At 43.5% G+C, this 12,329-nt stretch overlaps 1 protein-coding gene across 1 annotated transcript; it reads right to left on the minus strand.

Annotated features, from left to right (window-relative positions):
• Positions 1–5,141: 5,141 nt before the first annotated feature.
• On the minus strand, positions 5,142–11,117 carry LOC138083393 (nucleoside diphosphate kinase B). The gene is made up of 5 exons (XM_068977268.1): positions 11,042–11,117; positions 10,559–10,688; positions 9,567–9,668; positions 6,147–6,259; positions 5,142–5,383 (listed from the first exon to the last, which is right to left on the minus strand). The coding sequence occupies exons 2-5, from the start codon at positions 10,682–10,684 to the stop codon at positions 5,266–5,268; spliced, it is 459 nt and encodes a 152-aa protein (XP_068833369.1). The 5' UTR covers positions 10,685–10,688; positions 11,042–11,117; the 3' UTR covers positions 5,142–5,265.
• Positions 11,118–12,329: the final 1,212 nt, after the last annotated feature.

Genomic DNA, 12,329 nt, shown 5'->3' on the forward strand with positions numbered 1-12,329 from the left:
AACTCTCAGGAATTAATTGCATCTGTTGTAGAAGTGCTTCTGGGTATTAGCCTGGCCTCTTCAGAGTGGTAATATTAACCATCTCCTCTGGAATATGGGTAGGGCTAATTAGAAATTAATCAAAATGATTAACCTCTACAGTCCTTCAGCCTATGGAATGCTTTAAAAAATGTTAATGGAAAGCCCCAGGAGACCATATTAGGTAAGATTTTTTTTTGTTTGAATTTTAAAATGCATAGAACATTAAAAACCAGCAATTTATTTTCTAAAATATTGCTCTACTTTTGGGAATAATAGCATTGGTAATATGCACAGGTTTACCTCATTCTATGCAAGAGGGGTTAATATCATAAGGTTTTGTAGTTGCTACTGGAAGTAAAATTTGTTACTTTATAGTGTAAGAATGTATGGAATTGCATGTCAACATTTCTTAATACTGTCTCTTTAGGGGCATAAATGCAAGTCATATCAATGCCAGGTTGATTCTTATGTGTCAAATATATGTGAATTCAGCTGTTAAATTACTGGATATTTATCTTAAACATTACTGAGAGGGACCTACTGTAAATGTGACATAAACTTCCCAAATCTTCAACTTTTAAGAATCTTCCCACGAACTTAAAGCCTGGAAGACTTCTAAAGCAAAGGTGACAACAGTCTTTATCCTCAGGCTCAGTGAATTTAGACCCAGGACTCCGATTCCATGTTATGGGCACAAGAAGCCAGTTGTAGCGTGTGCTTTAACAGGACCCTGAGCTTAAGATCTCTATGGGAAACTGAATAAACCAGAAGGGATTTGATTTGGAGCCTGGTAATTAGTTCTGTGAAATGCTCATTTGTAGCCAGATTTTATATAAGCTTCTAATTTTACAGCAAAGCCAGGCTGTTTTCAAATTTGCCACATATTAATATTTATGAAGTGTTTCTTGTCTTAATCCCATGACCAGCATGGTGATGGTAAGGACTTTGTACCAGATAAACTCGATCTGAAGCCCTCTTCACTGTTCAGGCTCTTAACTCCTACTGCCGAAAGAACAGAAAATGAGTTGGTGGCAGAGGAGATTTATGTCTTAGCCACAACTCCAAGTGTACAACTCAGTAGCCCCGTTCTCTTACGGTTCAAATATACTGCTGACCTTGGGTTTGTTCTTGTTTTTTTTTTCCTGTTAGGATTATTTGGGGGTTTTTGGTAGTTTAAACTCTTTACCTTTTTCCTTGCTGTGTATGAAGAAAGCTAAAGCTGTTATCAACTTCTTATTCTATGGATACTAACACGGGTTTTCAGTGTTTGTTTGTTTTTATTATTATTCATTTTGTGTGATGTGAATACCCTCTCCCATCAATATTTGTATTATGGTGCTATATATTTGGTAATGATCCTTTACTATTGGGAAGGGATTTTAAAAATACTGTGATTAAACTGGGTTTCTTCCTTTGATTTTCATATTTTAAATAAAGCCACAGTCATTTATACAAAAGAAAAGCATCTGTCCCTGGGCAAATCTTTTGAGGACAGAGGTCAAAGTAAACTGCATAAGGTTTTTACATCATTTCTGTATGTATTTGATATATAGATCAATATCTGTACAAATTTAATCTTTTATTTTCTTGGTAACTTGTGATCATTGAGAAAGTATTTGAAACTTTCTCATGAAGTGTATATAATGGCGTGAAAAATTCCTTTGGAGAAATTTATGTTCCTTTCATTTTTACCAAATTGAAAATTTTCAGCATGGATGTGTTAAAGCATTAAAATTATAACTTTGTGTACAAGATGAAAATAATTCACTAAATTTGCCCTTTTTTACACAAAATAAAACATTAAAATTAAGTTGCTAATGAGCAGTTATTTAATATGCTTGGTATTTGAGGAATTTCCTTTTCCATTCAAAACATTGAGTGCCTTCATTATTTTTTCTTTGTAATTGTTTTTTTGGCCGCACTTGGCGGCAGGAGGGATCCTAGTTCCTGGACCAGGGATTGAACCTGTGCTCCCTGCAGTGAAACTGCAGTCTTAACCACTGGACAGCTAGGGAAGTTCCTTGAGTGCCTTCTGTAAGCAGTCAAAGGCCCCAGGGAAAGTTGGATCAGTTCCTCCCTCACAGAACCTGTACTCTCATAAGGTAAGCCAGCAGGAGTGACAGAGAGCTCTGAACATGTAACAAAAAAATTCCGAGAACCCTGACACAGAATAAGCCTGTATGTAACTCCTGCTGCTGATTACAAGTACCTTAGCCAGGGTGCATGGGGATCAGGGATGGGTACTGCCACATTAAATGCAGATCCCAGGTCTGCCTCAGGATCTAATTGTAGTGAAATTGCTACTAAATGTGAAAGCTTGGAGCATATATAAACATGAGATTCATTTGAAACTAAAACATGACTTAGAAAATCTTAAATTTCTTGTCAGTTCTTAACTTGAAATTAGAATCCTGACTTTTTTATACCGAGCTATTGATGTATTTAAAGAATACAAAGAATAGCAAGGAGAGATAAAAAAGCCTTCCTCAGTGATCAGTGCAAAGAAATAGGGGAAAACAATAGAATGGGAAAGACTAGAGATTTTTTCAAGAAAATTAGAGATGCCAAGGGAACATTTCATACAAAGATGGGCACAATAAAGGTCAGAAATGGTATGGACCTAACAAAAGCAGAAGATACTAAGAAGAGGGGGCAAGAATACACAGGAGAACTGTACACAAAAGATCTTCATGACCCAGGTAATCACGATGGTATGATCACTCACCTAGAGCCAGACATTCTAGAATGAAAAGTCAAATGGCCTTTAGGAAGCATCACTACAAACAAAGCTAGTGGAGGTGATGGAATTCCAGTTGAGCTATTTCAAATCCTGGAAGATGATGCTGTGAAAGTGCTGCACTCTATATGCCAGCCAATTTGGAAAACTCAGCAGTTGCCACAGGACTGGAAAAGGTCAGTTTTCATTCCAATTCCAAAGAAAGGCAATGCCAAAGAATGCTCAAACTACCACACAATTGCACTCATCTCACATACTAGTAATTAATGCTCAAAATTCTCCAAGCCAGGCTTTTAACAGTACGTGAACCGTGAACTTTCAGATACTTAAGCTGGTTTTAGAAAAGGCAGAGGAACCAGAGATCAAATTGCCAACATCCACTGGATTATCAAAAAAGCCAGAGAGTTCCAGAAAAACATCTATTTCTGTTTTACTGACTATGCCAAAGCCTTTGACTGTGTGGATCACCACAAACTGGAAGATTCTTGAAGAGATGGGAATACCAGACCACCTGACCTTCCTCTTGAGAGATCTGTATGCAGATCAGGAAGCAACAGCTAGAACTGGACATGGAACAACAGACTGGTTTCAAATAGGGAAAGGAGTATGTCAAGGCCGTATATTGTCACCCTGCGGATTGCCGGTAGAAATATAAATAACCTCATATATGCAGAGGACACCCCCCTTAAAGCAGAAAGCGAAGAACTAAAGAGCCTCTTAATGAAAGTGAAAGAGGAGAGTGAAAAAGTTGGCTTTAAAGCTAAACATTTAAAAAACTTAGATCACGGTATCTGGTCCCATCACTTCATGGGAAATAGATGGGGAAACAGTGACAGACTCTTTTTTTTTTTTTTTTGAGCTCCAAAATCACTGCAGATGGTGACTGCAGCCTGAAATTAAAAGACGCTTACTCCTTGGAAGAAAAGTTAGGACCAACCTAGACAGCATATTAAAAAGCAGACATTACTTTGCCAACAACGGTCTGTCTAGTCAAGGCTGTGGTTTTTCCAGTAGTCATGTATGGATGTGAGAGTTGGACTGAGTGCTGAAGAATTGATGCTTTTGAACAGTGGTGTTGGAGAAGGCTCTTGAGAGTCCCTTGGACTGTTAAGGAGATCCAACCAATCCATTCTAAAGGAAATCAGTCCTGAATATTCATTGGAAGGACTGATGTTGAAGCTGAAACTCCAATACTTTGGCCACCTGATGCAAAGAACTGACTCATTTGAAAAGACCCTGATGTTGGGAAAGATTGAAGGCAGAAGGGGACGACAGGATTTTTAGATGGTTGGATGGCATCACTGACTCAATGGACCTGAGTTTAAGTAAACTCCAGAAGTTGGTGAAGGTCAGGGAGGCCTGGCATGCTGCAGTCCATAGGGTCGCTAAGAGTCAGACACAACTGAGCAACTGAACTTAACTGATTGATGTATTTCTCATTGTCTTATACTATAGCAGTATGCACAAAAAACAATGTTAAGAGAATTCCCTGGTTGCACAGTGGTTAGCATTCTGGGCTTTCACTGCAGTGGCCTGGGTTCAGTACTTGATTGGGGAACCGAGAATCCCGCAGCAAAAGAAACCACACAGTGTTAACTCTTTTATATGGAAGTGACATAAAAAGCTGTTACCAGTTTCCAAAAACAGCTATTTGTAAACCCACACGTTTCTATAGTCTCATTTTTAAGGCAAAATCCAAATGATGATAATAGGTACTGTTTGGTATTGTTTTACAACTGTGCCAATCCAGTAAAATTAACTTTAAAAACAGACAATATAGATTTTGTAACCACTTAACTACTGTAGCCCAGGGAGTAATCATAATAAATATCCCACCCTAGGGTAGAGAGTAAGAAGGGAGGTAGGATTGCAGGGGATATTTGTGCACCAGCCATGGGCCAGGCACAGGTTAAACAGCTTTACATGCATTATTTCATCTAACCCTGCATTGCCATGGTTATCATCCTCATCTTACAGATATCCTTAGGTTTCCATTTTCCACTTCTTCAACTTGCCCAGTTTGCAGTCAGCAAGAGTGTAAATCTGGACAGCTTGCCTAGTCTGTTTCATCCTATGAAGTTGCAACCATTTTTGTACAGAAATGTGCATTTCTGCATCCGCTAAATGGTTGAGATTTTACGGTGTTCATTATTTCCTCATTAGTTTCCTCAGATACACAGCCAGTGCCGCACTTGTCCTCTTCAGCCTCACTGCTTTCCTTCTAGTCTGGAAGTATACTAGGTGCTGAGAAGGATCAGATGAGTTTTCCATAACAAGCAGAATTAATTCGTTCTGGATAACACTACAATAGCCAGGGGACCAAGTCACTTCTTCCAGCTTAATAACGAGTAATCACGGGAGGCTGTATGCAGTTTTTAAAGGCTTTATTGGTAAATATGCTTTAGGAAATAAACATCCATCCTACTGCTTCCATATGAGTGGAATGAAGAGCTGTGCCCAGGAACACAGGAGGTGGTGCCTGAAGGGACTGATGCTCTGACCACCTCTTATTCATATATCCAGTCAAAAGCACAAGACTTGTATTCAATCAATTCTTCAGGCTTAAACCACAAGCTGATTTCTTTCTCAGCACTTTTTACTGAATCACTGCCATGAATGATGTTCCTAAGGAGAATAATTACTACATGTTAAAGTGCAAGAAATTCTGTTTAATGGATGAAACAAAGAGCCACTAAAGACTTACAGCCCGTTGCCCCTTGAAGCAGCTGATGGCCCCAAATTATTTCCTCCTAAAAGCAACTGTAAAACTATAAAGGCACTTAACTCAAAAGCATCCCTTGGTTCAACTTTATTATGTTTCTAAGTTTTCAAAACAGTGCTTGTACCCAAGATTGCCATGCCACAAAACATTCCTTCTCATATTTTGAAAAATATAGGAATATCTAGAGCAAATCCCAAACTAAATACAAAATATTATTAACAGCCATTTCTGCTGTATTTTGTTACATTAGTTTGCAAAGCCCAACCAAAACATTCACACTTACTGAAACTCCCTTTATTTCATTTGAATCTCATAACTCTGTAAAATTTTTGTAACATTTTATGTAAGTGAGAGAAGCAAAAAGTGTAAAAGTGACACACCCTTGGACACAGTACCACAGGGCAGAGCCAACACCAAAAACATTCCTTGCCCCACTCTTTGCACTTTCTGTTGTCACAAAGGACCTAATGGCAACTCCCTTGTCAGTGTCTTGGGTTAAATTTTAAGTAGCCTAGAGAAGTAACTATTTAGGAAAGCATTCATCCAATGATAATTACCACTTAATTTAAACATTCAAGTTTTTCTAAAATTGTAACATGCCGAAAATATATGTTTTAAACCCAAAGTGGCTTTGAGGAAAAGTGATTAACACCCCTTAGAACTTACCTGCCAACTTGAATGCAGAAGTCGCCACGAATGGTGCCTGGCTTAGAATCTGCTGGGTTGGTCTCCCCAAGCATCACTCGTCCTGTCTTCACCACATTCAGGCCCTCCCAGACCTTGACAGTAGGAAAAAAGAAGTACATCAGTTCTGCCATCAGGACCACTGAAAACATTGATCTCTACCTAATAGCACACACTGATCATCGCAAACACCGTTTTCCAACAACGCAAGCTACAATTCCAATCAGATTCTTTGCAGCCAAAGAATGGAGCAGCTCTATACAGTCAGCAGAAAACAAGACCTGGAACTGACTGTGGTTCAGACCATGAGCTCCTTATTGCAAAATTCAAGCTTAAATTGAAGAAAGTAGGGAAAACCACTAGGCCATTCAGATACTACCTAAATCAAAACCCTTACTATTATATAGTGGAGATGACAAATAGAATCAAGGGGTTAGATCTGGTAGGGCGAGTTCCTGAAGATCTATGATCAGAGGTTTGTAACACTGTACAGGAGGCAGTGACCAAAACCATCCCAATGAAAAAGAAATGCATGAAGGCAAACAACCAGTCTGAGGAAGCCTTACAAATAGCTGAGAAAAGAGAAGTGAAAGATATACCCAACTGCATGCAGAGTTCCAGAGAATAGCAAGGAGAGAGAAGGCCTTCTTAAATGAACAGAGGAAAAAATAGAATGGGAAAGACTAGAGATTTCTTCAAGAAAATTGGAGATACCCATTTTTCATGCAAGGAAGAGCATGATAAAGGACAGAAATGGTAAGGACCTAATGGAAGAAGAAATTACGAAGTGGCAAGAATACACAGAAGAACTACACAAAAAAGGTCTTGACCTGGATATCCACCATGGTGTGGTCACTCACCTAGAGCCAGACATCCTGAAGTGTGAAGTCTTAGTGGGCCTTAGGAAGCATTATTATGAGCAAAGCTAGTGGAGGTGATGGAATTCCAGCTGAGCTATTTAAAATCCTAAAAGATGGGGCTTCCTTGGTGACTAGTGGTAAAGAATCCATGTGCCAACGCAGAAGACAGAGGTTCAGTCCCTGATCTGGAAAGATTCCACATGCCATAGGCAGCTAAGCCTGTATGCCAAAACCACTGAGCCTGTGCTCTGGAGCGTAGGAGCAGCAACCACTGAGCTCACGTGCTGAAGCCCAAGCGCTCTAGAGCCACACTCCGCAACAAGAGACACCACTGCAGTGAGAAGCCTGAGCACCACAACTAGAGTAGCCCCTGCTTGCTGCGACTATAGAAGAGCCCTCGCACCAAAAGAGACCTAGCACAGCCAAAAATAAACTATTATTTTTAAAAAGTCCTAAAAGATGACGCTGTTAAAAGTGCTGCACTCTATATGCCAGCAAATTTGGAAAACTCAGCAATGGCCACAGAACTGGAAAAGGTCAGTTTTCATTCCTGTCCCAAAGAAGGGCAATGCCAAAGAACATTCACACCTACTATACAGTCAAGCTCACTTCACATGCTAGCAAGGTAATGCTCAAAATCCTTCAAGTTATGCTTCAACAGTACATGAACTGAGAACTTTCTATTGTACAAGCTGGATTTAGAAAAGGCAGAGGAACCAGAGATCAAATTGCCAACATTTGCTGGATCATAGAGAAAGCAAGGGAATTCCATAAAACATCTGCTTCATTGACTACACTAAAGCCTTTGACTGTGTGGATCACAACAAAGTGTGGAAAATTCTTAAAGAGATGGGAATACCAGACCACTTTACCTGCCTCCTGAGAAACCTGTATGTGAGTCAAGAAGCAATAGTTAGAACCAGACATGGAACAACTGACTGGTTCCAAATTGGGAAAGGCACACCACAAGGCACACCATATATTGTCACCCTGCTTGTTTAACTTATCATGTGAAATGCCAGGCGGGATGAATCAGAAGCTGTAATCAAGACTGCCGGAAGGGGGAAAAAAAAGATTGACAGAGATCAATCAACCTCAGATATGCAGATGATACCACTCTAATGGCAGAAAGTGAAGAGGAAACAGAGTCTCTTGATGAGGGTGAAAGAGAGTGAAAAAGCTAGATTGAAACAACATTAAAAAAACTTAACATCATGGCATCCAGTCTCATCACTTCATGGCAAAAAGAAGGGGAAAATGTGGAAGCAGTGACAGATTTTATTTTCTTGAGCTCCAAAATCATTGCAGATAGTGACTGCAGCCATGAAATTAAGACACTTGCTCCTTGGAAGGAAAGCTATGACAAACCTAGTTCAGTTCAGTCGTGTGTGACTCTTTAGACAGCCTATTAAAAAGCAGAGACATCACTTTGGCAACAAAGGTCCGTCTAGTCAAAGCTATGGTTTTTACAGTAGTCATGTACAGATGTCAGTGTTGGACCATGAAGAAGACTTGAGTGCCGAAGAATCGATGCTTTCAAAACGTGATGCTAGAGAAGGCTCTTGAGAGTCCCTTGGACAGCAAGGAAATCAACCCTGATTATTCATTGGAAGGACATGCTGAAGCTCCAATACTTCTGCTACCTGATGCGAAGAGCCAATTCATGGAAAAAGACCCTGATTCTGGGAAAGACTGAGAGCAGGAGAAGGGGGTGACAGAGGATGAGATGGTTGGATGGCATCCCCGACTCAATGGACATTTTGCACAAACTCCGTGAGATAGTGAAGGACAGGGAAGCCTGGTGTGCTACGTTCCATGGGGTTGCAGAGTTGAATGCAAGTTCAACTGAACAACAGTAGCACAAATCAATCAGACAGATCAGTGACCTGATTATCAACCAACCCCAGAAGTAACAGGGGCTGATATAAAATACTCCATACTCCATCCCAAGTGGATACAGAGAAAAGGTCTGCCCAACTTGACTTCCTAGTTTGACTGAAAAAGATTAACAAGACTGAAGAATTCTTGTGCAGTCACAAACTCTAAAAAAGTAATGATGAAAGGGTAAAGAAAAGTGATGAGACTAGAACCAGATCAGTGGGAAGGGCATCACAGAAGACTGGTAGAGCAAGACATGGCAAAAACGGACATGAAAGGGGAAAGTGTGTTCCAGGGAAAAGCAGAAGGAAGGTCACCGTCAGGGAACAGGAAGTAGGTCTTTCTCAACAATTTTATTGACTCTGTATTATACCCCCTGCTTCTATTCACTTCATTTCCAATTGGATATTAATGCCCCATTAAGAAACAGACCACTTCATTTCTAGCATAGGATTAAAAGAACTTTTTGTTATGTCTGATTCTCGCTTCCTTTTTCCTCTCAAGCTCCCAGTTGCTTTGTAAACTAACCACAAGCAGGCTGCATTTGTAAAACAAGGAATTTGGGGTATCTGGAGATGATGTCTGAAAAGGGTAATGAAGACATTGAGCAAACCCAGCTTTATTCTTCTACTTGGTTCCACCGCCTCCACCACGAGAAACTTACCATAGCCACAACTGGCCCTGAGTTCATATACTTCACCAGGCCCGGAAAGAATGGGCGGTCTTTCAGGTCAATGTAGTGCTGCTTCAGGAGTTCCTCAGAGGCCTTGGCATTGAAGAGAAGGTACCAGTTAGGAATTAAACTCCTCAGACGTCCTCTCTACCCCAGTAACTCGGTAGGTTCTCTAAAAGTCTGGTTATGTATTTAAGTTCACGCTCATAAGATGTGTTTTTTTTTAAATCCCATCTAAACCATGAAACTGACAGTTTATTAGCAGAAAGATTCTTCTGATCATGAACACACACCATCATGTCAATGACCTTGTATACAGATGTTATAATCCTTAAAAGGTGGTTATGGAGTTAAGTGTTGGCTGCAATCAAAGGAACTATTCCAAACTATTCCAAAATCCTCTGGCCCTTTCATAATGCCCTTTTAAACATTTCTGATGTTAACTGAAAGATCTCTTCACTGAGAAGCTTGGTTTAAAATTCAGTTCTTAGACATTATCCCTTGAGGTCCAGATTTGTGTCCCAAATTTAATGTGGAAAATAAAGTCCTATGCCAAAGGGAGCCTGCAGGGAAAGGGCAGAGGAAGGGAAGCCCCATCTAAAACCAATCATCTCAGAGTTGCAAAACTGAAGCACAAAGGGATTGCAGCCTCCATCCTGTGCCTGGGTGGACCCGCGTGGGCCCGGGACACAAGCCTTCTCCACTCCCTGCTGCCCTCCTGCGGCCCACAGCCCCATCGCAACCTGAGTCACTTTACCTCCGCTTAACCTTCCAAGGGTGCCCGCCCACACCCTGCCCCCGGGGCCTGGAGAAGGGTCAGCGGGCCCCAGGCGCCCTGGAGACGGAGGGGAAAAGAAGTTCTCGCGGGCCCTAAATCAGCCAGATTTTCAGACTCAGAAAAGGACGCGCGGATCGGCTCTGCGGGGAAGGAAAACCACCCGTGGCCATGCCGCAGCCGGGGGAAAGGGAGCGGGGCGCATCACCTGAAGGAACTTCATGGCCACAAGGCGGAATCCCTTCTGCTCGAAGCGCTTGATGACCTCGCCCACCAGGCCGCGCTGCACGCCGTCGGGCTTGATAGCAATAAAGGTGCGCTCCGCGTGGGCCATGGTCCTGTGGGCGGCAGGTGAAATCAGAAACCGGTGTCCGCGCCCACACAGGCCTCGAGGGGCTCAGACGCCGGCCGGGAGGCCACGTGGCGCCCGCGCCTGCCCGCCCCAGCCCGCAGCCCCCCGCCGCAACGTGACCTTCTAGAAGCCAAGCCCTACCCGCACCCAGCCGCCGCCCCTCGGCCATCCAGAGCTGCCGCGGAGGACACGCGGCCGAATCTTGGGATAAAGCCAGGCCTGCGGGACCCAGGGGACGCCTGTGGGACCCAGGGGACGCCTGCGGCCCGGGACCCGCTTGACGCGGCGCGAGCGGGGGGGTGCCGCAGAGCGAGAAAGGGAGCGGAGCCGCAGCCTTACCGGTAAGGGGGTGAGCGCGGGTGCGGGTAGCGATGACGGCCAGAGCCTAGACCTGAGCCGGGAGCTGAGCAACTGACTTGGCGGGGAGCCCGCGGAGGAGGGGCCGGCAGTAGCCACACCCCGGACGACCCGCCGCCCAACCCGCGAGGCCGGACGCGTTCGCTGCTGCTCTGACCGGCCCCGAGCTTAAGGAAGAAGCTGGCTAGGGCTTCAGAAGGGGCAGGAAGTGATTTTTTTTTTTGCTACCTGGATGATCCACTAGAACTGCGCGCGTCCAGTCCAACTCCTGTCTTCAGTATCTCCTAGTACTCAAATATCTCTAGGTTTTGCTCCTAAGTCGCTTCAGTCGTGTCCTACTCTGTGCGAGTCACCCCCATTCACCGAGAACCCAGAGCTGCTTTCTCTCCTCCCCATCTAGCACAAGCTCTTATCCTACGTGTGAAATCGGTTCCCCTTCCCTCCCTTCAAGCAAGTTGAGCCCTGCTTCAAGCCCTCCGCCTCCCAACGCGCCTCAACCGCACTTCTCCCCGCAAGGAGCCTCCGTCAGCATCCTCTTCAAACACCATCTGACCCTCCGCCCTGCTTTGATTACTGCCTCTGCCTGGAGGATGGCTGCTGCTGCTGCTAAGTCACTTAAGTCGTGTCCGACTCTGTGCGACCCCACAGACGGCAGCCCACCAGGCTCCTCCGACCCTGGGATTCTCCAGGCAAGAACACTGGAGTGGGTTGCCATTTCCTTCTCCAATGCATGAAAGTGAAAAGTGAAAGTGAAGTCTCTCAGTCGTGTCCGACTCTTCACAGCCTCACGGACTGCAGCCCCCCAGGCTCCTCTGTCCATGGGATTTTCCAGGCAAGAGTACCGGAGTGGGTTGCCATTGCCTTCTCCGCTGGAGGATGGCATCCAAGGCTAATTTAACAAAATGCCCTATGCCCTGTTCCTTCCTGCCTGTCTCTCCACCAACCTTCCCAGCCCAGTTTAGCTGCCCTGATTCTGTTATGGAGTCCAAGCTCGCTTTGCTTGCCACACGACAGGCCAAGAGGAGGTGTTGAGGCAGGAAAAACAGCTTTATTCACAAAGCAGCTGACGGAGACTATGGCAGGCTAGCGCTTCAAAATAACTATCTTATGGACGCCAGGTTCTTTTACAGATCAGAGAGAAAGAAGCAATGAGGAACTAAAATTAAAAAAAAAAAAAAACAGACTAGAGAGGGAGAGGCGGTGAGGAAGTAAAGTGAAAGGGTCTCCAGTCTTGCAAAACATCTCCAAGGGAATGGTCAGCCTTTGGATG

The sequence above is a fragment of the Capricornis sumatraensis genome, chromosome 8 (assembly GCF_032405125.1).
Source record: "Capricornis sumatraensis isolate serow.1 chromosome 8, serow.2, whole genome shotgun sequence".
NCBI classification, from domain to species: Eukaryota; Metazoa; Chordata; class Mammalia; order Artiodactyla; family Bovidae; genus Capricornis; species Capricornis sumatraensis.